This window comes from Solea solea, chromosome 7 (genome assembly GCF_958295425.1).
Source record: "Solea solea chromosome 7, fSolSol10.1, whole genome shotgun sequence".
NCBI lineage: Eukaryota > Metazoa > Chordata > Actinopteri > Pleuronectiformes > Soleidae > Solea > Solea solea.
The window spans coordinates 30,255,477-30,276,413 of NC_081140.1; the positions used below are offsets into that span (position 1 = coordinate 30,255,477).

The following is a 20,937-nucleotide window of genomic DNA, read 5'->3' on the forward strand; positions in this document are numbered from 1 at the left end:
AAGAGGTAATAAATACTATTACAGACACGCACACTCACACGTGAGTCGGCTTTAAGTAGGAGTCTCATATTTCCTACGCTCTGTGAGTCATTGAAGTGGCAAATGAACACGTCACATGACCACTTCTGTCACATGAGCGACAGTTTCAGTTTCCCTGTTATTATTTTAAAATGGCTTTCCTGTGGTGTTGTCGGTCGCTGCTGTGTAGCGTGACACTGTTCTCCGTGTTCGTTTGTCTCGTTGCTGTTGCAGAAGGGAAACATTTCAAAGGCTTTCATGTTGTGCACGACGAACACACCGAGCACGGAGGTGCGTTTGAGGAACAGTGGTTCACTCAGAAACTGGACCACTTCAACGGTGCAGACAGCAGAGAGTGGAAGCAGGTACAGTGTGTCAAACCTCTACACCCTGTGTTGACATACAGTATACTTTGAAACAAACATGCAGAAGTGACCGGAAATAGCTGGTGAATTGCTTTGTGTGGAGTGTTTTCAGCACAGAAAACACAAACAACAGAAATACTTTGGGGAAATAGATTTTGTTACAGCAACTCCAACCAAGAACAGGAAATAAGATTCATATACTAACTATGTTAGTATATGTGTGTGTATATATGTATATCTATATATATATATATATATATATATATACTATATATACACACAATATATTAACCACGACGTACTAAGAAAAAACCCACAAAATAAATTATTTTCAATCAAAATATTTCATGTATATACATTATACTGTTGAATTGTGCAACTACATTGGTAGTTTATGTACATACAGTAATATGTATGTCTGAGGCTTCTTTGCTCATGATGGAGAGAGATCTTAACTCGTTCCCTGTCATCATTAATAATCAAAATGATAAGAAACAAAATAATCACAATTCTCAATATTACTGAGATCCTTTAACCTCTGAAAGTGTCTCTAAAACACACTGAAGCCGCTTTTTATTTTAGTCAGAAATGAAGAATTCTTTGTAAGATTTTGGTGAATATTTAAAACTGAAAAACAAGAATCTCAATTTACAATCAAGGGTTTAAAACCTGTGGCTCGCGGGCCTCATGTGGTCCCTCAGTTGATTTCATGTGGCCCACTTATTATGAAGTTTTATGGCGTATTTCCACTGGCTCTACTCGCCTCGGCACGGCACGGCACGGCACGGGTTAGGTTGCATCACCACTTCAATAAGATAAAGATCTATTCTATTCAAAAATGACCGTCTCTCTCTCTCTCTCATGTGTTTTTGTAACAGAGGTACTTTGTCAATGAAAGCTTCTACAGAGCAGGAGGGCCAGTGTTTGTGATGATAGGTGGAGAAGGTCCAGCTAACCCAGCGTGGATGCAGTCAGGAACCTGGCTCACCTACGCTGAGAAAGTGGGCGCCCTCTGCTTGATGCTGGAACATCGCTTCTATGGAAAGAGTCACCCGACTGTGTATGTCTCACCACGCTGCTACTGCTGCTCATCTTGTGTCAAGCTGCACTAGGCAATATTGCTGGATCGTTGATTAAGTTTCGTCCTCAGTTTATTTAAAATACTTTATGTTACATTGATTGTTTATGAGGGGTGGGAGTCACAGGATACCTCACGATACGATGCACGATGCAGGGTCATCATACCGATAAAATCACGATACAATGACTCTGTGATAATCAACCTCTAGAGATACGTCACGATATCTGTCTCACTGAAGAAAACAAAACGTCGGTGAAAAACGTGGATGGAGCATCGTTTAACGCCGCTCTCTCCTCTATTATCATGCTGTAAACTCACTCTTCTTCACCTGCCGGGTCACTTCAAATACTCTGAAAAGATCACAAAGACATGAAGTTAACCCACCGGTCCAGTAGAAACAGAGACACCATGGCATCACTTTGCAGCTCTTTCTGGGCTTTCAGTTCTCGCCACCGTTCAGATGCAGCACTGATGTTCAAGTCTCTCACACAGCATGTCTTTGTTTGCAGCCTTTAAAAAAGTCAAATAGTAACTTAAATGAAGTAAAAGTCCAGTAAAAGTGGATATTACGAATTGTAAGTTATGGTTTCTCTGCATGTTTCCTGCTGTGGATTTGGCAAACATCGTTGTACAGATGGACAAAGTGCAGCTGTTACTGTTGCTGTCGCCCTCATTCTGTTCTTGAAACAGTTCAAGTTTAAAGCTGTGACGAATGCATCCACTTGTCATTCATGTACAGTAGCAGATACTGGTCCTGGACATTTGTACCACTAGATGGCAGTCTTGTGTCGATGTGCACTCCACTGTTTATTTCTACAGTACCGTGTACAAAGTCATTTTTTCATTTATTATGTATTGAACTTCTCCTTTTAACACACCAGCAGTGACTAACACTCACCGTGATGATCTTGGTGTCTTCTTGTTTGTCTTCTGTATTTTTGTGTGTGTCCCTCACTCTACATCAGTGACCTGAGCACAGACAACCTGCGCTTCCTCAGCAGTCGTCAGGCTTTAGCAGACCTGGCTCACTTCCGCACCAACATGGCCGACACCCGAGGCCTGACCAACAGCAGGTGGGTGGCGTTTGGAGGTTCATACCCGGGTTCCCTCGCCGCGTGGTTCAGGCTGAAGTACCCACACCTGGTTCATGCTTCTGTGGCCACCAGTGCACCGGTCCACGCGACCGTCAACTTCCCAGGTGTGGACAGACTTTGAGAAACATGGCATATATACAGTATATATACATATACATATACATATGTATATGTATATGTATATGTACACTGTATATCCTCTTTTTGGCAACTGTATTACTGCACGTTACTATTTGCACTAGCCCTTTACAGGTGTTTCAGCTGGTTAAAGGGGATGATAATGTTTAAAGTATGTTATACAACAATGACACTTAGTGATTCTGAAGCAAAGATATCTCCTCAGCCACAAGGAAGGCAGGAGTGGAATACTGCACGTTACCACAAGTAAACGAGTAGATTTAGTTTTGGCCGGGGGAGTGCCTTCAATTTATCTAATGTGTTTTATTAGTATGGTACTTTGTATTTTTCATTATAAAGATAGACCAAAATGCTACTTTTAGGAGTTGTTGGCCTCATTTCCCTGATTTTCACTTTCCATTTCCTCATTTGAAATGCTGCGGTCACACGGTGGAGCATGTGGCAAGTAATGTTGCCTCACAGCAAAAAGATGTGCAGTTTCAGTCCAAAATCATGCAGAGGTTGGTCTGTCCAGAGTGTGACTCCGCCTTTTACCCTCTGTCAGCTGGGATTGGCTCCAGCTCCCATGACCTCATGACCTCATGACCCATAAAGTGTTTAAAGTGCCTCTGATTTTCAAACTGCTGCTATTCTAAAAATCCTTGGTTTAGAGATTCCTCACAAAAATATTATATATTATATTATAATATATTTAGTCTGAAAGTGATTTTTTGTTAAATTCAGCTTAACTTAACGCGTGAAATGACTGTGTACAGTTGTGGCCTTTGTCCTGGAAGTAAAAGCTGCAGACGGATCAAAGATGAGCGAGACTTTATTTATCTGCATCTGTGTTGTGTTTGGCTGAGTCTGCTTGTTTTCCTGTGGAAGACTCCAGCCTAGAATCAAGGTCAGAGCAGAGCTGTGAACACAGGGAGGTTCTCCTCCACACACACACACACACACACACACACACACACACACACACACACACACTTTTGGCCCAAATTCTTTCAGACTTGATGAACTAACCACAGACAAAACACACACAGCAGCCTCTGCTCACGGTTAGTCAGCGTTACGACCAGTAAGAGGTGGAAATATTCCAGTGAGTTGTAAAACTGATACTTTGCTTTTAAGAGTTTCATAAACTGTGAAATCCAGCCGTCATTTCACTTTCAAACTCATCAAAACCTTTTCCAAACAACAAACACTGTCTCGCACACTTTAGCTGAACTTGTGTGAAAGAGGAGCTGATGCTTTGGCAGAGACTGTGGTATAAGTTTGTGTTTATCTTGCTGTGGTGATTTTATAGCACTTTGTTTTGTTTTACTAGAGTACTTGGAGGTGGTGTGGCGTTCACTGGCCTCAGAGGACACACAGTGCCCCCTACTGGTGAAAAAAGCTTCAGATACGCTTGTGGAACGTCTGAAGGATCCCAAGACCTACGAGAACATCACGAAAGATTTCAAGTACAGAACATTTTCCTCAGTGGTTGTCTGTCGTGTTACTGACTGCACATGTCAATCTGATGATGAAGTCATCTCATATTTGATTAAAGTACATATATAAGTTATATGTACTTCTATAAGAATCACAAACTAGACCTACATCTCGGAAACTAAAGCGTGTAAATTGTCTTCTAAACCAGTCCCCATAGAGAAAATCAGCTTTTGTAGCTTTTGGTGAGTTTTTGTCAGTGAGCGTGGGGTGAGCGTGGACTTAATACAGTCGTCTGTCTGTCTGTCTGTCTGTCTGTCTGTCTGCCTGCCTGCCTGCCTGCCTGCCTGTCTGCCTGTCTGTCTGTCAACACAGTGACACAAACTTCCGTTTCCTCTTTCACAGGGAAATAAAAACACATTCTCATGATATTGTGACTTCATGCTGCTTCTCAGTGATGAAAAACCTGAACTGTCTCTTTAATGCAATGGTTTGAGTGTCATGGACATTTGTTTATATTTAAACACGAGACACTCCAGCTTTAATACAACAATGAAAACATAAACATAGATCTCATATTATACTCAATTTAAAATCTATCTGTTTCTAATTTGAGTGATTTTGTTTTTGACATCTCTTTACTGTCTCTGTGTGTTACGTTGTCATGGTGACGTAAGGTCAGGCCTGATTCTGATTTACCACATTGGACGTCTTTGATTTAAGGCCCGCACACACACACACACACACACACACACACACACACACAGGTGTTTTGTGAGGTTGATCCCGCCTCCAGACCACAATAACTCAAAGACTACGACAAATATCCTTCTGTGTACATGAACATGTATGTGTACACACTGTCACTGTGTGCACTCTGCTCCTCATTACTGTCAGCTTGACTGATGATGCTAATCACTGCTCCATGAAGAGGTGAATTCACTCGTTCACAAGTGTGTGTGTGTGTGTGTGTCCGTCCTGCAGTGGAAGAAAACACATGTTTTCCTGATAGAAAAGGAAAAGGTCATATTTCCTTCTTCTTCTTCTTCTTCTTCTTCTTCTTCTCCTTCTCTCCAGCTTGTGTTCCAAACTGCAGATCCAGACAGAAGCAGACTCTGCCTACTTCCTGGAAACACTGGCTGGCAGCTTCATGGACGTGGTCCAGTACAATGAAGACAACAGGGGCTTTGAGGTGAGAGAGAGACCTGTTCATGCCAAACATCGTCAGTGAGACATTATAAAATGTGGATTTGTGGGAGCAGGCAGTCATTAGTTTGTATGAATAGCAGCCATTTTGTGCCAAAACTGGTTGGAATGACACATGCAGTTGGTGCAGTTCAGCGTGCTGCAGGCCTGTCTGTTCAGGCAGATGAGAAAAACCACAATACAGTGTTTCTATTTTCCTGCAGGGTCCACATAGTGGCGTAGTGGTTAGCACTGTTGCCTTGCAGCAAAAAGACCCAGTCCAATGTAAGGCCCTAGTTCAGTTTGACCGTAGGTGCAGTGGACTTCACCCCGCCGTCACCGTATCTCTGCTGGGATCGGCTTCAGCAGCCAATGAATGAATGAATGAATGAATGAATGAACAGCTAATTACAAACAATTATAACAAATGAAACACTAATAATAATAATTAGAGCCTTATCTCGGGCTCCATCTTAATCTAACTTCTCTATACCAGTGTTTGAAGTATGTGTGAGGAAGAGGAGGATGACGATGACAGAGAAAATCATTTATTGTGAATAAATCTGCCTCCTGTGAAAAGTCTGTCGCTGACTTTGCTCGTCGGTGATGATGATGATGTTGCTTCAGATGGTATAAAAAGTTCTAAATCTCTGCACTCTGCTGTCCCTGGTCACGTCAAAAACAGTCAGTGCGTGATTAAAGAGTGAATGTGTTAATCTGTTACATACATGTTAATCTGTTACATACATGTTGTATATGGGCCATATGTGGGCCAGAGAGACTCAGAGAGGATTTCTCAGGTCCCTGAACTCGGATTTCCAACTCTGAATCTTTGAGCACAAACTCACCAGCGCCAACATGGGATTCCAAGATGGCTGCGAGCTCACAAACCTTTAACCGTTGTATGTGTAACACCAGGTAGATCCGTGTTATGGGCTGTTGTGTGTTGCTAACGACGACGAGCCTGTGATACGTTTGTGTTTGCGACTTCTCAGCTGGAACTCAGTAAACTCTACTTCTGGCTTCTGTCGCTGGAATGCTGCATGAGACTCGAGCTGGTCCGGGTGCTCTGCTTCTGCACCACCCTGATAATTACCCGACGTAGTAGAAGAAGCCTGTAAATTCCCACTTGTTTTCATATTGTTCCATTTGAAAACATGTGAAAAGTGTTTTTAAAAAAGGCAAAATCTGGATGTACCTGTGTCAGATATGACATGTTTGTGCGTGTTGAGTTTGTGGAGAGGCTCTGTGGGTTGGAGGTTGACCTAGTATCCAGTCTTGGTTGAGTGGAAGGCAGCTATGAGATGTAGGAGGGTCAGCCCGGTGTGCAGTATACTGAAACCTAATAAACGCTGCATTGTTCGGCAGTGAGAGGCCCAGAGATGCTGCTTCATCAGAGGCTGCTCCTGGAGCTGCTCATTATAACATCACATGTCATACTGTTATTACTCAGTAATGATACAGATACATATGAGGATGCTCATAAATGTGCAGATATTTAAAGTCTTGTATAAAGTACTTGAAAGCGATACTTGAGCAAAGTATCTGACCAGAAAATGACTTTGGTCGAAGTTAAAATCACCTTTTAGAATATTACTTGAGTAAAAGTCTTAAAGTACCTGGACTGTACCTTTAGCACGACCGTGCTGTACAGAATAATAAATAAAAGACATAAAAGTTCATATTAAAAACAAATAAAATCAGTTAAAAGGCATAAAACATGGCTAAAAACAACAGCCGTACATTAAATGTCAATACAAATGAAATAAAAACAATATTAAGAGAAGAGGTGGGTTTATCAGAGGAGAACCATATGTTTGTAACTGAACAACACAAGTGTGTGTCGACTGTTGTCTCCCATCAGTAACGTTAAATGTTCATCATTTAGATTTGCTGTAATGACACTGGACTTTGGTATGTAAGAGTGAGTGGTTTCCAAAGCTGCGGCAAGAGTTCTTTTCCTATGTTGATCCATTTGTTTTAATAAAATATAGTGAACGTAAATATATCAAATGATTTAATGGGGGATAAACAAACACACTTTGTATTGATAAACGTAAACATTCCAGCTCCTCATTAGTATTCGTCTCATTTTTGAAGCGATTCTTCTCGTGTGATCTGTTACTGTACATCTGCCCCTTTGGTTTTCCTCCTCTGTACCGTTATTTTACCCCTCTTTTTTTGCCCTCTCTGTCCTCCTGCTGCCTGGAGGAGGCGTGAGTCTGGTTACCAATAAGCTGATGTGAAAAAGCAACAAAAGACTCTTTGGTCTCTCTGGTTTCCTGTCGCCCCCCAAACTAAAGAGATGCTTATAAAAGAGCTGAGAGCAGCGGCGGGCCAGGGAGTCCAGAGCACTCAACGACTGCCTCTCTCTGACAGAAAGACAAGAGCAGGCTGTAGATGCCAGTGAGGAATGTGGGCAAGGACCACGAGTGAGGAACTGAGGCTGCGATTCATTTGTTTAATATTTAACTGTTCTGCTTTGTCTTCAAATAAAGAACATCTATGTTAACAATTCATATCTTCATATCTTCAAGTTCTCAATCTTGCATTAGAATATAGGTTATTAAAGGTCCAGAATGATGATGTTCTCAAATGTCTTGTTTTGTCCACAAACCAAAATGTTTCACTTTGAATGATTTCTTTGTGAAATGAAGAAAATACTCACTTTTAAGAAGCTGAACCAAACGATGATTATTCATGTTTCCTGATGTTTGTGTGACTGCAGGGTGTGAAGGGCACCAACATCACCATCCAGGTGCTGTGTGCTGTGATGGCCGACACCTCCCTGGGAGAGCCTTACGCCCGCTATGCTGCTGTGTCGCGCCTCATGATGGACACTTTCTCTATGAAATGCTTGGACGCCAGCTTCACTTCTTACCTCAGAGACATGACCAACACGTCGTGGGAGGGGCCGGCTGCAGGGGGAGGTGAGTGTGATGATGACCCGCCCTCTCTCGGGCTTGTCACAGCAGATGAGCCACATATTTGATTTGGCTTTTTAACCTTCTTAACACACGTCACGAGTGCTCTGACGTGTGTCGTACACCTGTGGGTGCCTTGCTCAAGGCCACCTCAGCCCTTGACCTGACAGAGATTCAGACCGGCACACCTCTGGTTTAGAGCTAAAAAAAAAATCTCTATTTATTGATTACTAAATGAATTGTCATCTATTTTGATAATCGATGAATCTGTATTGTTTTCTTTGAAGAATTGAAACAAGTTTCTCAGATTTTTCCGCTTCTTAAATGTGAACTCTGAACTGCCCCTCTGAACTGCCCCTCTGAACTGCCCCTCTGAACTGCCCCTCTGAACTGCCTCTGAAGCTCAGAAAAGGCAGTTTAATCGTGAGATAAAACGGCAAACATTATCGTAAGAGCCGTGAGTGAAGTGGTTTTTAGTCCGCGTGAGCGTCCACGTCTTAAGCTGCTTCTTGGTGCAGGGACTGTGCAGTGCTGACTTTGTCAGTATCTCATACAATCACACACACAACTCACAACTCACTATCCTGTGTGTGTGTGTGTGTGTGTGTGCGTGTGTGTGTGTGTGTTGTCAGGGAGACAGTGGGTCTACCAGACCTGCACTGAATTTGGATTCTACCAGAGCACTGATTCACCTAATCAACCATTCACTGGCTTCCCTCTCGTGTGAGTAATCTCAACATCTGATGAGTCACACCGGCTTTTTCCCACGTTGCATTGTGAACCTGTGTTTTCTTCATCCAGGTATCATGTGAAACAGTGTGCAGACTTTTTCAATGTGAGTTCTGAGGAGCTGGCAGAGGCCGTGGCTCAGACCAACGAGTATTACGGCGGCTACAGCATCCGCTCCAGCAGAATAGTTTTCCCCAACGGCTCCATTGACCCGTGGCACGCACTGGGAATCACTCTGGACATCTCAACCGACCTCCCTGCTGTTTTCATCAAAGGTGAGGAAAAATAATCATCAATAATATGATCAATCAGCTGACTGCTGTGGGTGGGTGGGTGGAGCCTGCCTGTACATGCCATTTTACTGTGGTACACCAAAGAATGGAATTACTGGAAGTACTTGATACCTGATTCCTGATGGAAACCTACACAAACATGTAGAATACGATACCAAACCAAACTGAGACAGAGACCAGGAGCTTCTGTCACCAGCTCTGAGGTCAGTACCGAACTTTCCATGTGCCAAATGTCTTCATTTAGCACATGGATTGGAATTTACAATCCCATCGTTCACATGGATCTGGTTGTAGTGTGTGTACACATGCATCAAGTGTAATGAGGAAGAAGCAGAGGAAGAAGAGGAAGCTTCATTTCATTTCTGAACCCCAATCTGGATCAAATCTGGATTTGCTAAATCTCCTTTGTCCTTGCTGCCTCAGACACTAAATAATGATGTTTTCTTTAATCATTTAAATGATATCAGCAACAGTAACAATGATTATTGTGATAATAAAGTGGAGGATGATGGTGATAATAACTTTTTATGTCATCACTGACACTTTACAGAGCTCCCCCGACGTATTTTTATGACACCACTGTAAATGTCCATCCATTGTTGACCAAACTCTCCTCTGACGCCCCCCCCCCCCACCAACTCCCTCTGACAATAGTTTTCTGCTTGTTTTTTGTCTATTAAATGTTATCACTGCCTTCCTCTTATAGCCAGTATACCTGACAAAGGTGTGTGTGTGTGTGTGTGTAGTGAAGTAATTTGTGTTTCTCTCGACCTCCTGATTATTTCATCATCATATTTCCACTTTCAATTTCTCTGAAATGTGCTGCAGGTTAAGTGAAGTCTGTGTTTATATAGAACAATAGCTCGCTTGTTCAGCTTTTCATTTGAATGAGTAGGTAATTGTTCTTATAACTCTCAGTTGTACTGCTTTCCTTTGCCATACTCGTCATATATCATTTCCTCTGTGATCCAGGAACAGCCCACTGTGCCAACATGTACCCAGCCAGGAGCGAGGACCTCCCCCAGCTGGTTATGGCCCGGGACCACGTCTTTTTAGTCCTGCAGCAGTGGCTGAAGCAGTGATTGTTCTGCTCACATCGCTGACCTTTGAGGCTGCCTGTAACACACACACGCACACACACACGCACACACACACACACACACACACACACACACACACACACACACGCTGCCGCATGAATGACTAAATGAGGAAGCACTTTACATCATAATCAGTAGCTACAAAGTCCAGGTACCTGAAGTGATTTTGAGCTGATGAATAAAGAAGATGTTGTGACTTTATTTCCACTTTCATTCTCAGTAAAGTTAGAGATCATGAAACAAGTGACTGCGTTCCAGGGAGCCGTGGGTAAAAGTGAAAAGGCTAGTTGACAAAAGGTTCCCCCGCTGAAGTTTACCATAGTCTAAGATCATGTGTGTCACTTTATTTCACTGCGAGACAGACTTTTCTGACTGGACATTGACGTTTGTGTCATTCTGTAAACCAGTCATTAGTCCTATGGACCAGTCCATAGAGAAAATGGGCAGTTTTACACCTCAGCACATACAGTAGTGCATAAGCCTTTTTCTAACTAGCACACAGGAGTTGTTGATCCTTCAAAGATGTTATTTTGTGATTTCAGGGTTTGAAATCCTTTGTTTGGATTGAAGTGAAAACAAACTCACTGAGGCAGCAGTGGACCAGCAGCTCATAAACCTCAGTGTAAATCTAAAATAAAGTGATCTCTGTCTTTCTGTTTTGAATGGAATTGAAACTAGTGAACAAGCCAGTCCAGATGAAGGACAATCTCCACACCAGAGCATTAACATTTTAGGACAGGAGACATTTCAACAGAAATGTCTTTATGTCTTTGGATATGTGTGCGCTGCACAAACTTGTACGTTTCTGGTCTTGATCTCCAGCACAAGTTTGGTCTTGTTTGATGATGAACGTGTAACTGAAAAGGTTTTGCTTTTACTCGTCGTTATCTCTCACATGATCCAGAGATCTTTGCCACAATGAGAACTTGTTAGAATTGTGAGATTGTGTCGGGAGTGCGTGCTGTGTTGCCCATGATGTTTTATCTTGTCACAAGAATTTTATGTGAAAGCAGAATCTACAGTGGAACAATACGGGACCGTGCATGGCAGGAGCAGAGTACACAGCTGTGTGCTCACTCACACACACACACACACACACAATGACCATGTTTATTTTCACAACGCAGCCATATCTGCATCCCAGCTGGACATGCAGCACCCCCACATCTGCCCTGACCTTGGATTCTTAAAGCCTCCACCTGTGTGTTCAATGACGAGCTGAGAGACACTCTGTGGAGGTTCAGCCCATAGAATACACATGTGGAATATATATCATTACAATGGCCCACAAGCTGCCGTTTGCAGAGGAAAACACTGAAGGTGGATTAAGTCATAATTTGAACAAATATATCTAATCCCATGTTATTCTAACCCCTGAGCCACTAATCCTCTGTATGTGGCAGCGGCGGGGGATGTCTTTCACAGGTGTGTGTTCTGTGTGTCACCTCATCAGAGGGTGGACCTCAGCTCAGCTGTGTATCCACACATGAGTAAGATTATCTGTTGTTTTGGAAATCATTCTAAATTCACAATGAACCTAATGATTATAAATCAACTTTAACACTAAATTAGACACTTAACACACAAAATACGTATGATCATTCCAGTTAAAGGTCCAGTGTAGTGGCTGTTTGTCAAAAATACTAAATTAAAGTCAAACTAAACTTAACCTTTAGCCCACTATTGAGATGTGGGTATGAAGTGTTACGCAGGCGTAAAAACATTTCCAGTGCAGATTATTATTATCTTTATGATTTATTGTCTAAAAACAAGCAAACAAACAAAAAAACAAAGAATCCTATCTGCCTCCCAGGTGCATTCTGGTCCCTTGACATAATAATGTCTGATCCCCAAACTAAACAAATGATATTAAATAAAAATCACTTACAAATATGCTAAACAAAACTAGCAATTTAATTAACTAATTAAGTACAACTAAAGAAAGCACAAGTGAACACTGATAAACATCTAATTGTGATGACAATAAAAATAATCTACTTGAATCACACTAAATAAACACTACCAAACCAATATCTAACAGAAAAGCAATGTTTACTTGCTTTTGCAGCCTTAGAATAAACCTTTTACATGTTCTTCAGACAAGGGCCTTGTTTTTTGTAGGACGCCATCTTGTGCCACCATGTTTTTACAGCAGCCAGAATGAACGACACCAGCCACAGCGTGGATTTAGTATTTACTGTGCAAATAATCAATCATGACATTCTTTGAGCAATGTGAACACCACGTCTGTTCACCGTCCACACACTGGGAAATTTACATTGTTACAGCAGCAAGACAGTAATTAAAAAGAAAATGACAATATAAGAAGAAATGAACCCTTAGACTATAAACAGTTAGTTAAAAATAGAATGTAGAATCTACATTATAGACAGCAGAATATGGCCTTGATATTTATTTAGATAGATAGAAACAAAGTAATTAACATAACGCAAATAATTCACCATTACTGTGTATAAAAGTAAAAGTGCACACACATTAAGGTAAATTAGCAGTAGTTATATCAACATAATAGATTTTAAAGGCGGGGGAAACATATTTAAGTGTCAGCCGGAAACGCCATTTTATGTTTATTTTTGTTTGTGCGTGCGTGCGTGTGCGTGTGTGTGTGTGTGTGTGTGCGTGTGTTTGACGCAGCTCGGGCTGGTTTGAAGGCGGAGTTGAGTGAAGAAGTGAAGAAATAAACCAGCGTGAAACGGCGGCGGTGACACTTGTTGGTCTCACTTGGACTGGAACACTAACACTGTGTCGTAGTTTGACTGCAGGCGGACGTGACTGTGGACTGTGGACTGTGGTGAGGAGACACGTTCATCTGCGAGACAAGTGGAAGTGTAACGACACGTCGTGAGCGGGAGGTTCGTGCTTTTCACCGTTAATTAGCGAAGTAACAGGTTGACGCAGCAGCGACTGTTCGAGCTCAAGCAGAAACAACTGCGTGTGTTTTTTGACACTTGTTAATAATTAATATCGTTATTTTTGAAGGTTTGAGTTCCACGAGTGAGAGTTTATGTGGATAAAAAAGAGTGAACACCGTCCTTCACAGTTGAGCGGCTGCTTTAATGTTTGTGTGAAGCACGCTGGCTTCTGTGTGTGTGTGTGTGTGTGTTTTCGTGCTCATTAGTCAATAAAAAAATTAAAAAAACGTGTAACTACTACCGAGAGGGCAACTCAGTGGCTCAGATCAGGCATGTTTCAAATAGAAAGCACTGCTGTTTGATGGATATGTGGAAAACAGAGGTGTTTCAATAGATTTGAGATGGGGGGGGGGGGGGGGGGGGGGTTATATCTAACTAGACCTAACACATTTATTGTTAATGCATTTAATACTTTAGACAGAAGTGAGTTTATTGACAAACGAGCGTTATTTTTCTCTAAAAGATAAGAGAGTTGATTTTTCTGGACCAAAGCTGTTTTCCAACGTCTCGTCTTGAAAATGTTTGTCTAATGAGGTCTGGACGTTTTTTCCTTCAACATTCGATGAAAGCAAAGAGGATTGTCTGTGTCAGACGCATTCACAACAGTAGTCGAACATCTGCAATGCAGAAATGTGACAAATGTCAATTTGGTCATTATTTGCATTCTCACATGCAAGCCTCCCAGAGAATGTCAGAAAATATCCGGAGCTTTTAAGGCAGAGGTTCTTCATTTGTTTTCCTCAGCCAAGCACAGCTCTACAAGAGAAAGAAACAAAGAAAACAGGTTAAAATCTCCCATTTGACATAGTCTGTGTTCTCTAAGCATCCTGACTGGCTCCTGTAACCACATCCACTCTGCTGCACTGAGTGAGAGTGCACGATGAATCATTTTCCTAAATCGGCCCAAAAGATTTATGTTAACCTAAAATTAAAATGTAAAAAAAGTGTGCTGAGTGATCTGGTTACGGTCAGACTGTCCCTGGTGTGAGTAAGCATTAGTCAGACTGTAGCCTATAAAAGGGTTTGTTGCCTAAGGACAAGAACGGGTACATGTGGTCATGGTGGTCATGGTGGTCAACAGTGTTGAGTCATGAAGGGGACATTAAATAAAATGCCAGCTTGTGTATTGCTGTTTTCATAAATGTGGAGTTGACGGGTCTCTCTCTCACACAGACACACACACACACACACACACACACACACACACACACAGACACAGAGCCTTTGATAAAGCTGCATTCTGTTTGTCACCAGGTGCTGTGTAAGTCACAATGAAGCGCCTCTCACTGTTATGCCTGTGTGCGCTGGTGATGCTGCATGGCCTCGAGGGTGCGCTGCCCCAGTCTCCCTCATATGGTGAGCGAGGCTCAGATCTTGGCATGCAGGTGTTTCAGCAGGTAGCCCTCTCCAAGCCCCTGGAAAATGTGGTGTTCTCACCCCACGGAGTGGCTTCCATTCTGGGCATGCTACTGCCTGGAGCCCACGGAGATACCAGGAAGCAGATCCTTAGTGGTCTCCGCTACAAGAAAAATGGTAAGGACTGTTTTTGATGGTACAAGTCAAAGTAATATTCAAGGTGTTTGGAAGAGGTTCTAACACATGGTTCAGCCTCAGTGATGCTCACGGTCATTGATTACTAAATAATTTGTCAACTCATTTTATAATCGATTAAAAGGTTTAACTGTTTTTAATTAAAACAAGCTCAAGTCAACAATAAGGGCTACACTGGACGACACATCTGTATTGTAAAACGTCTTGGTTTTCATTTAGGCACACTGCCCATGTGAGATGTTCCTCTGTTTATTTGACAGTAGAGCTCCTGTTTTCCTATTCTTTGACGACAGTTTCAATGTCTGTCTCCCAAATATGTGTTAAGTACAATTCTCTATGTATCTGTTTCAAAGTAAAAGCAGTCTAATGTTTTTATTCCCTGAATCCATTAACGTGAGACTTTTATTGTAAAATAGTTGCTTGGTCATTAAATGTAAGATACTGATACTGAAGAGTCCTAGTATGTATTTTAAGTACAGGGGGTTATTATTTATAGCATAGCAGCAGCTCTGTGGCGGATGCACCCCCTTCATGAACAACAAAGGTGCACAAGAGACCGTTTATCAGCAACACAGCTGCATTGCACACACATCCACTGTGTGGCCCCGGCCTAAGAAGAAACTAAAGAAAACTAAAGTTTAGAAACCACTCACTCTCCTGCTGCAAAGTCCATAAAAACATCTTTGTTTTTAGCTCATAGAGAAACAGACGATATTGGTCTACTGCTGCTTTGTTTGGTAACTGTGTGCCAGTTAAGAAAATATTAACATGGGATTTAAAACACTGAAGTCACAAAATAACACATTAAAACAAACTCCCGGGTGCTGTGATATAAATGTTTAAGATATGCTGGTGTAGATTTGACAGTAAGTGGCTTGTTGTGTCTCGGTCTTTATTTGGTTCTCGATGCCTAAAACAATCCGTTTAAGGCCTCGCTGGAGTTTAACTTCTCATCCTCTCTGTATGTGTTGCAGCCAGGGGGGTCTATGGGTGTCTTTGCATCAAACCAAACTGAGCGCAATCCCACTACAAAAAAAATATTCCAAGCCCCATTATTACAATACTCAAACATTCTATTATTATGCTTTAATATAACCAAATGACTCTTCAAACAGAATCTTATGCCTATTATATTTTATTGTTTTTTTTCCCGTTCCTTTACCTTCACATTATTCTGTCTCTCTGAAATACACTTCATGGTTCAGACATTGCCACCTGCTGACAGGGAGTCTCTCACAGGGCTTTCTAAGCATGGTGTCATTGTGGTGAACTGTACATACTGTAATTATTATTTTTTGGATGGTTTGAAGGTTTGGATGCATCTATTTGCCTGCTCTGTAGACCCTGTTGCCAGTTGTAATGCCTCTGCGTGTACTGTATTGTCATGGTTGAGAAATGATTCAAAGTTCCTTTGGTCTTCTTCATAGGCCCTTACAAGATGTTGAAGAAGCTGCACAAGACCTTGACGGCTAAGTCCAACCAGGACACTGTGCTGATTGCCAACGGCCTTTTCAGCCAAGAGAGTTTCCCTATGAAGGAGTCCTTTGTAGCAACCAACAAAGCCAACTTCCAATGTGAGACCAGGAGCTTGGACTTCAGCAACCCTGAGAAGGCAGCCAATGAAATCAATGACTGGGTCAACAATAAGACCAAAGGTGGGAGTCATGGATGGATGTAGCAGCTGCATACACCAATACATCGTCAGGAAATGGCTGATATAACTGTTTACAAATATGCAAAATAAGGTCTAAGTGCTATTTTGTGCTCGGATGTGCTGGTGACTGGTATGTTTGGTGACGTTAGTTTTCTGAAAATAAATTTACCAAAATACAACACAAGCTATAGCTTTAGCTCGGGGTTTTTCCAGCGTGACTGCTTAATTAAGATATTTTCCGAGTTCCCTTTTTCATGAATGCAGTCTACTGCCATCTGCTGCTAAGGAAAGTGATTTCCTCTCACGCAGGTGCATAATGCACATGCTTGGTGCTTGTCATTTGTGGTCAATTTGATGTGTGCAAGGGTTGTGCACAATACAATACTTTTTATACTGTGTTTACACTGTATATCCCAGCATTTACAGGGCGTTTAGTCCATGACCTAAACTAGCAGTTGATGCAAAAACATACTTAAAACATACCTACTGACAGCAGAGTGCAAAAACACTCAACTTTAGTCAGCACTTCTCAAAAAGTGTAGGCGAGGTGAAGAAGAGAATTGATAACCATGGCTCCAGTGCGCCATCAAGCCACATATACAAGCTACATAAAATCTTTTACACAAAAATATTCTTTTTCTACATGTGCAGCATTAATATTCTCTTCTGTAACTCTGATTTTAGGGATGCTACATCCTTTTTAATGGTTTTGTTGATCAGATTCTTGCACTGGTTTTCCATATTTATCCAGGTCACATCCCCAGCTTGGTCAAACCAGACATGCTGGACTCGGCTCTTACCCGCCTCGTCAGCGTCAACTCCATCTACTTCAAAGGATTGTGGAAGTCCCGTTTCCAGCCTGTGAACACCAAGGTGAAGCCCTTCAAGGCGGGCGATGGGACTGTACATTCAGTCCCAATGATGTCCCAGCTCTCTGTCTTCAACATCAGTAAGTGTTGGTTACTCAGTGCTGGTCTAATCTGGACATGGCTGAACGTTGATACAGATGGTAACATGATACACTGTCGTCGTCCATGGTGATTTAGTTGTTTTCGTGGTGGAGGCCCACATTTCTCTCCTTCATTACTCATAGGTCAGCTTATGTTGAGCTGTAAGACAAAGCACATATGAGTTAGCTCTTTGTGAATGAAGTGGTCTATGTTTAGATGAGTTGTCAGGGTTGTGGTCGTGTGGTGAATGCAGTGGGCAGATTCTCATGCAGCATTAGGGTTGAGCTGTGAGACTAGAGTGTTTGACCAGTGTCCTGCAGTGTGCTGACTGACTGTAGAACACAAACTGCCACAAAGAGAACAACAGGTTTAAGTCACTTGAGTTTGGCTCAATACAGTTGTTGAAATAATAGGAATTGCAGTCAGTCAGTTTTAATATGCTGCTGAATGACCATAACGAAGCATTTAAACACTGACCTTCTTAAAGCTCATACTCAAACTGCATTGAATACATTATTTAGAAAGTAAAATGATCTCTTCTTGTGAAAAAAGTAACACGGTTTTGTTCCAGAAAGTGTTTTGCGTTCAATTTAACAAACATCTGCTGCCTGCTAGCTCTTTGTGAGGACAGATCTGCTGCCCTCAGGAAGTGGTACATGTTCTGTCTCTAGTTTGTTTAGACCACAGGTTTTCAAAGCGGCTCTTAACATTTGTGGGGGAGTGTCTGCGAATGGATGTGTTAAATTACAATGTGGTTAAACACATTACACTTATATGTTTTTGAGATGTGTATTTTTTTCCACTTTCCCAGAGTCACAAACTAATAAAAGCCTGAGGACAGATGTTAGGTCTGAAGTTCTGTCAAATCAGCTACATGAAATAACCTTTTTGAAGTGTTTGATCTGTGCAATCAAATTCATCCAGATATTGGATGGTGCATGACATGCAGCCTCAGCCTCCAACAGATCCATCAATAACCTCTGTTCCTCTGCTAAGGCATGGCCACCGCACCTGAGGGGCTGAAATACAAGGTCATTGCGCTGCCTTATCACGGCAACACCATCAGCATGCTGATAGTTCTGCCCTCTGATGAGGACACGCCTCTGTCCCGCGTCATACCGCACATCAGCACCGCCACAGTGCAGAGCTGGACCAAACTGATGCACCCGAGGAAAGTCCACCTGGCCATCCCCAAGTATGACACACACACACACACACACACACACACTGATGGTGCTCTTCAAACTCCCTTGGCTGAATGAGAGACATCATCATCATCATCACCATCATGTGTTTATGTCTGTAGGTTTACTGCAGATGTGGAGGTAGATCTGGAAGCTCCACTTTCAGCTCTGGGAATAACAGACATGTTCAGTCAGACCAAAGCAGACTTCAGACATATCAGTAAGTGAACAGTCGCACAGTCACCTCAAACCCAGACATAACACACTAGTGCTTCGCTGTCAAAGTGTTAACAACCGTCTGAAAAACAGAATGAGATCTAAAAATACCACGGATGTTCATAACTGTTTACTGTGAAGAGTCGTTAACTGTTCGGTGTGAAAAACTGATTCACTGCTGATGTCTTTTCCTTCTTCTATTCTGTGTCTGAACAATGGAATGAAGTCCAGATCAAGTGCTGTACAGTAGTGCCATCTTGTGGTGTATCAGGCTAAATACATGTTTGGGTGATATAGATTTAGATAGTAGCTAATGATCAATGCTGTTATTGATTGATGACCTGTACAATATTACATACACATTTTACCCACATTTCAAGAACCTGGCCTATGATTAATCTAAGTCAGGCTTGATGCTGTGCTTTGGTAATATGAAGTAATGTGTCAAGAGAAGATGGCTTTTTCTTCAAAATGTTGTTTGCAGCTTGTAACAAAGAAAAGAAAAGAAGCTATGAAGCCAGTGCCACCAACACAAGACAAATGGTTGAAAACGGCAGTGTTAGGCACATTATTTTAAAAGTAATTAGTTATAGGTACTAGTTACTCCTCCCAAAAAGTAACTGAGTTACTGCATTGTAAACGTAACTAGTTACCAGGGAAAGTAACGACTGCATTGCTTTTTTTAAATTCAACTTTATTGTCAATTGTTTATAATAAAACTGAATATGAAATGTTTTTAATGAATGAAATGGAAACTTATTAGCAGAAAACATTGTATACTTATCTACACTATTTGAATGTTGATGTGGAACAACGTGAGACAACACACCTTACATTATTGTCAATATTATCATTACTATGTTTATAATAGTACAACAATGAAACGCAGTAGATGCACGTACATGTTTGAAAACGCTACATTAGAGTTCTCTAGGCTCGTCATCAAAGTAATCAAACGTACCTACACGCTGTCTGCACACAGCACTGTATGATTCATGATCATCTGATTAATGTCAAATATAAAATAATGGCGTACCCATCAATGAATCTATTACATAGTCCAGTATGTGTTGTTTTGTTCCAGGTGCTGAGTCTGTGCATGTATCCAAGGCGCTCCAGAAAGCCAAAGTTGAGGTGAATGAAGATGGAACAAAAGCAGCAGCTGCCACTGGTGAGTGTTTATCCAAAATGCTGAGCCAAACAAACACATTTGTATTTATACTTCATTACTGTTGTTGTTTGCTTTCCGCTGTTCAGCTGCCATTCTGCTGGCTCGGTCCTCTCCACCGTGGGTGACAGTGGACAGACCTTTCCTCTTCCTCATCAGACATAACCCCACAGGTACAGTCTTCTGATGTTATGTTCTCTGTGCTGGATGATGGATGAAATCGATTTTCTTTAAAATCGGTGGGAGGGGGAGGAAAGTACCCACAACATTTTGCAGTAAAATGGCTGCTTGATCTGCATTTAATCTTGTTTTTCTATGTATAGTTTACACAAAACCTGAACTACCACTTTATGGTGCTTGACTATGATAATGTCTCCATGTGTGTGTCCTCAGGTACTGTTCTCTTCATGGGCCAGATCAACAAGCCTACAGTCTAAGCCTTCACTGTGGAGTCCATGATCAGCACAGGAACAGTTTCTACACTGCCACACATGAATACACACTCCCACACACACGTGTACACACACAGACACACTTTGATGTAGACCTATGTACAGTGTGGACTTATGATATTATTTCTTATGAATATTGCTTTTTATGTTTCTCATTTTCTGTAAAGCATAGCAGACTTTATAAAAATGTTTTGCAGACTAAATTTTCCAGCTGTTTTAAGTTTTTTATACACTTTTTTTTATTTTGAATTGAATTGATTACATTTTTAAAAAACGTTGAATGTCGATGTGTATTTTGTCAACTCATTTCATTTCATTTGTCTCATTCATCTTTCAGTTCAGAAACTCTCGAAATGAACTTATGTCATTTCAGTTGGTTCTAATTTTCAGCTACTTATAAATGATCGTTTCCCTCACTGAGGAAGTTTTGTGTTATCATACTTGCTTCATATTTGAGAAAATAAATACACATATTTATAACACCAA

General features: G+C 41.5%; 2 protein-coding genes across 3 annotated transcripts; both read left to right on the forward strand.

Annotated features, from left to right (window-relative positions):
* The first annotated feature begins 139 nt into the window (after nt 1-139).
* On the forward strand, nt 140-10,544 carry prss16 (serine protease 16). The gene is made up of 9 exons (XM_058634506.1): nt 140-383; nt 1,262-1,443; nt 2,430-2,662; nt 4,009-4,144; nt 5,190-5,304; nt 8,026-8,227; nt 8,854-8,944; nt 9,023-9,225; nt 10,216-10,544. The coding sequence occupies exons 1-9, from the start codon at nt 171-173 to the stop codon at nt 10,323-10,325; spliced, it is 1,485 nt and encodes a 494-aa protein (XP_058490489.1). The 5' UTR covers nt 140-170; the 3' UTR covers nt 10,326-10,544.
* A 2,425-nt stretch (nt 10,545-12,969) lies between these two features.
* Nucleotides 12,970-20,937, forward strand: serpine2 (serpin peptidase inhibitor, clade E (nexin, plasminogen activator inhibitor type 1), member 2). Of its 2 annotated transcripts, none has more exons than XM_058634508.1 (9): nt 12,970-13,155; nt 14,531-14,809; nt 16,255-16,482; nt 17,233-17,430; nt 18,428-18,626; nt 18,738-18,835; nt 19,916-20,002; nt 20,089-20,172; nt 20,393-20,937. In XM_058634508.1, the coding sequence occupies exons 2-9, from the start codon at nt 14,548-14,550 to the stop codon at nt 20,434-20,436; spliced, it is 1,200 nt and encodes a 399-aa protein (XP_058490491.1). In that variant the 5' UTR covers nt 12,970-13,155; nt 14,531-14,547; the 3' UTR covers nt 20,437-20,937. The 2 variants fall into 2 exon arrangements, with proteins under 2 accessions (XP_058490491.1, XP_058490490.1); XM_058634507.1 differs by having other exon boundaries at nt 12,971-13,216.

Coding starts and splice junctions, on each gene's coding strand:
- serpine2 (XM_058634508.1), top strand. CDS start 14,548: ATGAAGCGCCTCTCACTGTTATGCCTGTGTGCGCTGGTGATGCTGCAT. Junction 20,003..20,088: donor AAAAGCAGCAGCTGCCACTG/GTGAGTGTTTAT, acceptor TCCGCTGTTCAG/CTGCCATTCTGCTGGCTCGG. Junction 20,173..20,392: donor CATCAGACATAACCCCACAG/GTACAGTCTTCT, acceptor GTGTGTCCTCAG/GTACTGTTCTCTTCATGGGC.
- prss16 (XM_058634506.1), top strand. CDS start 171: ATGGCTTTCCTGTGGTGTTGTCGGTCGCTGCTGTGTAGCGTGACACTG. Junction 2,663..4,008: donor CGCGACCGTCAACTTCCCAG/GTGTGGACAGAC, acceptor TTGTTTTACTAG/AGTACTTGGAGGTGGTGTGG. Junction 5,305..8,025: donor AAGACAACAGGGGCTTTGAG/GTGAGAGAGAGA, acceptor GTGTGACTGCAG/GGTGTGAAGGGCACCAACAT.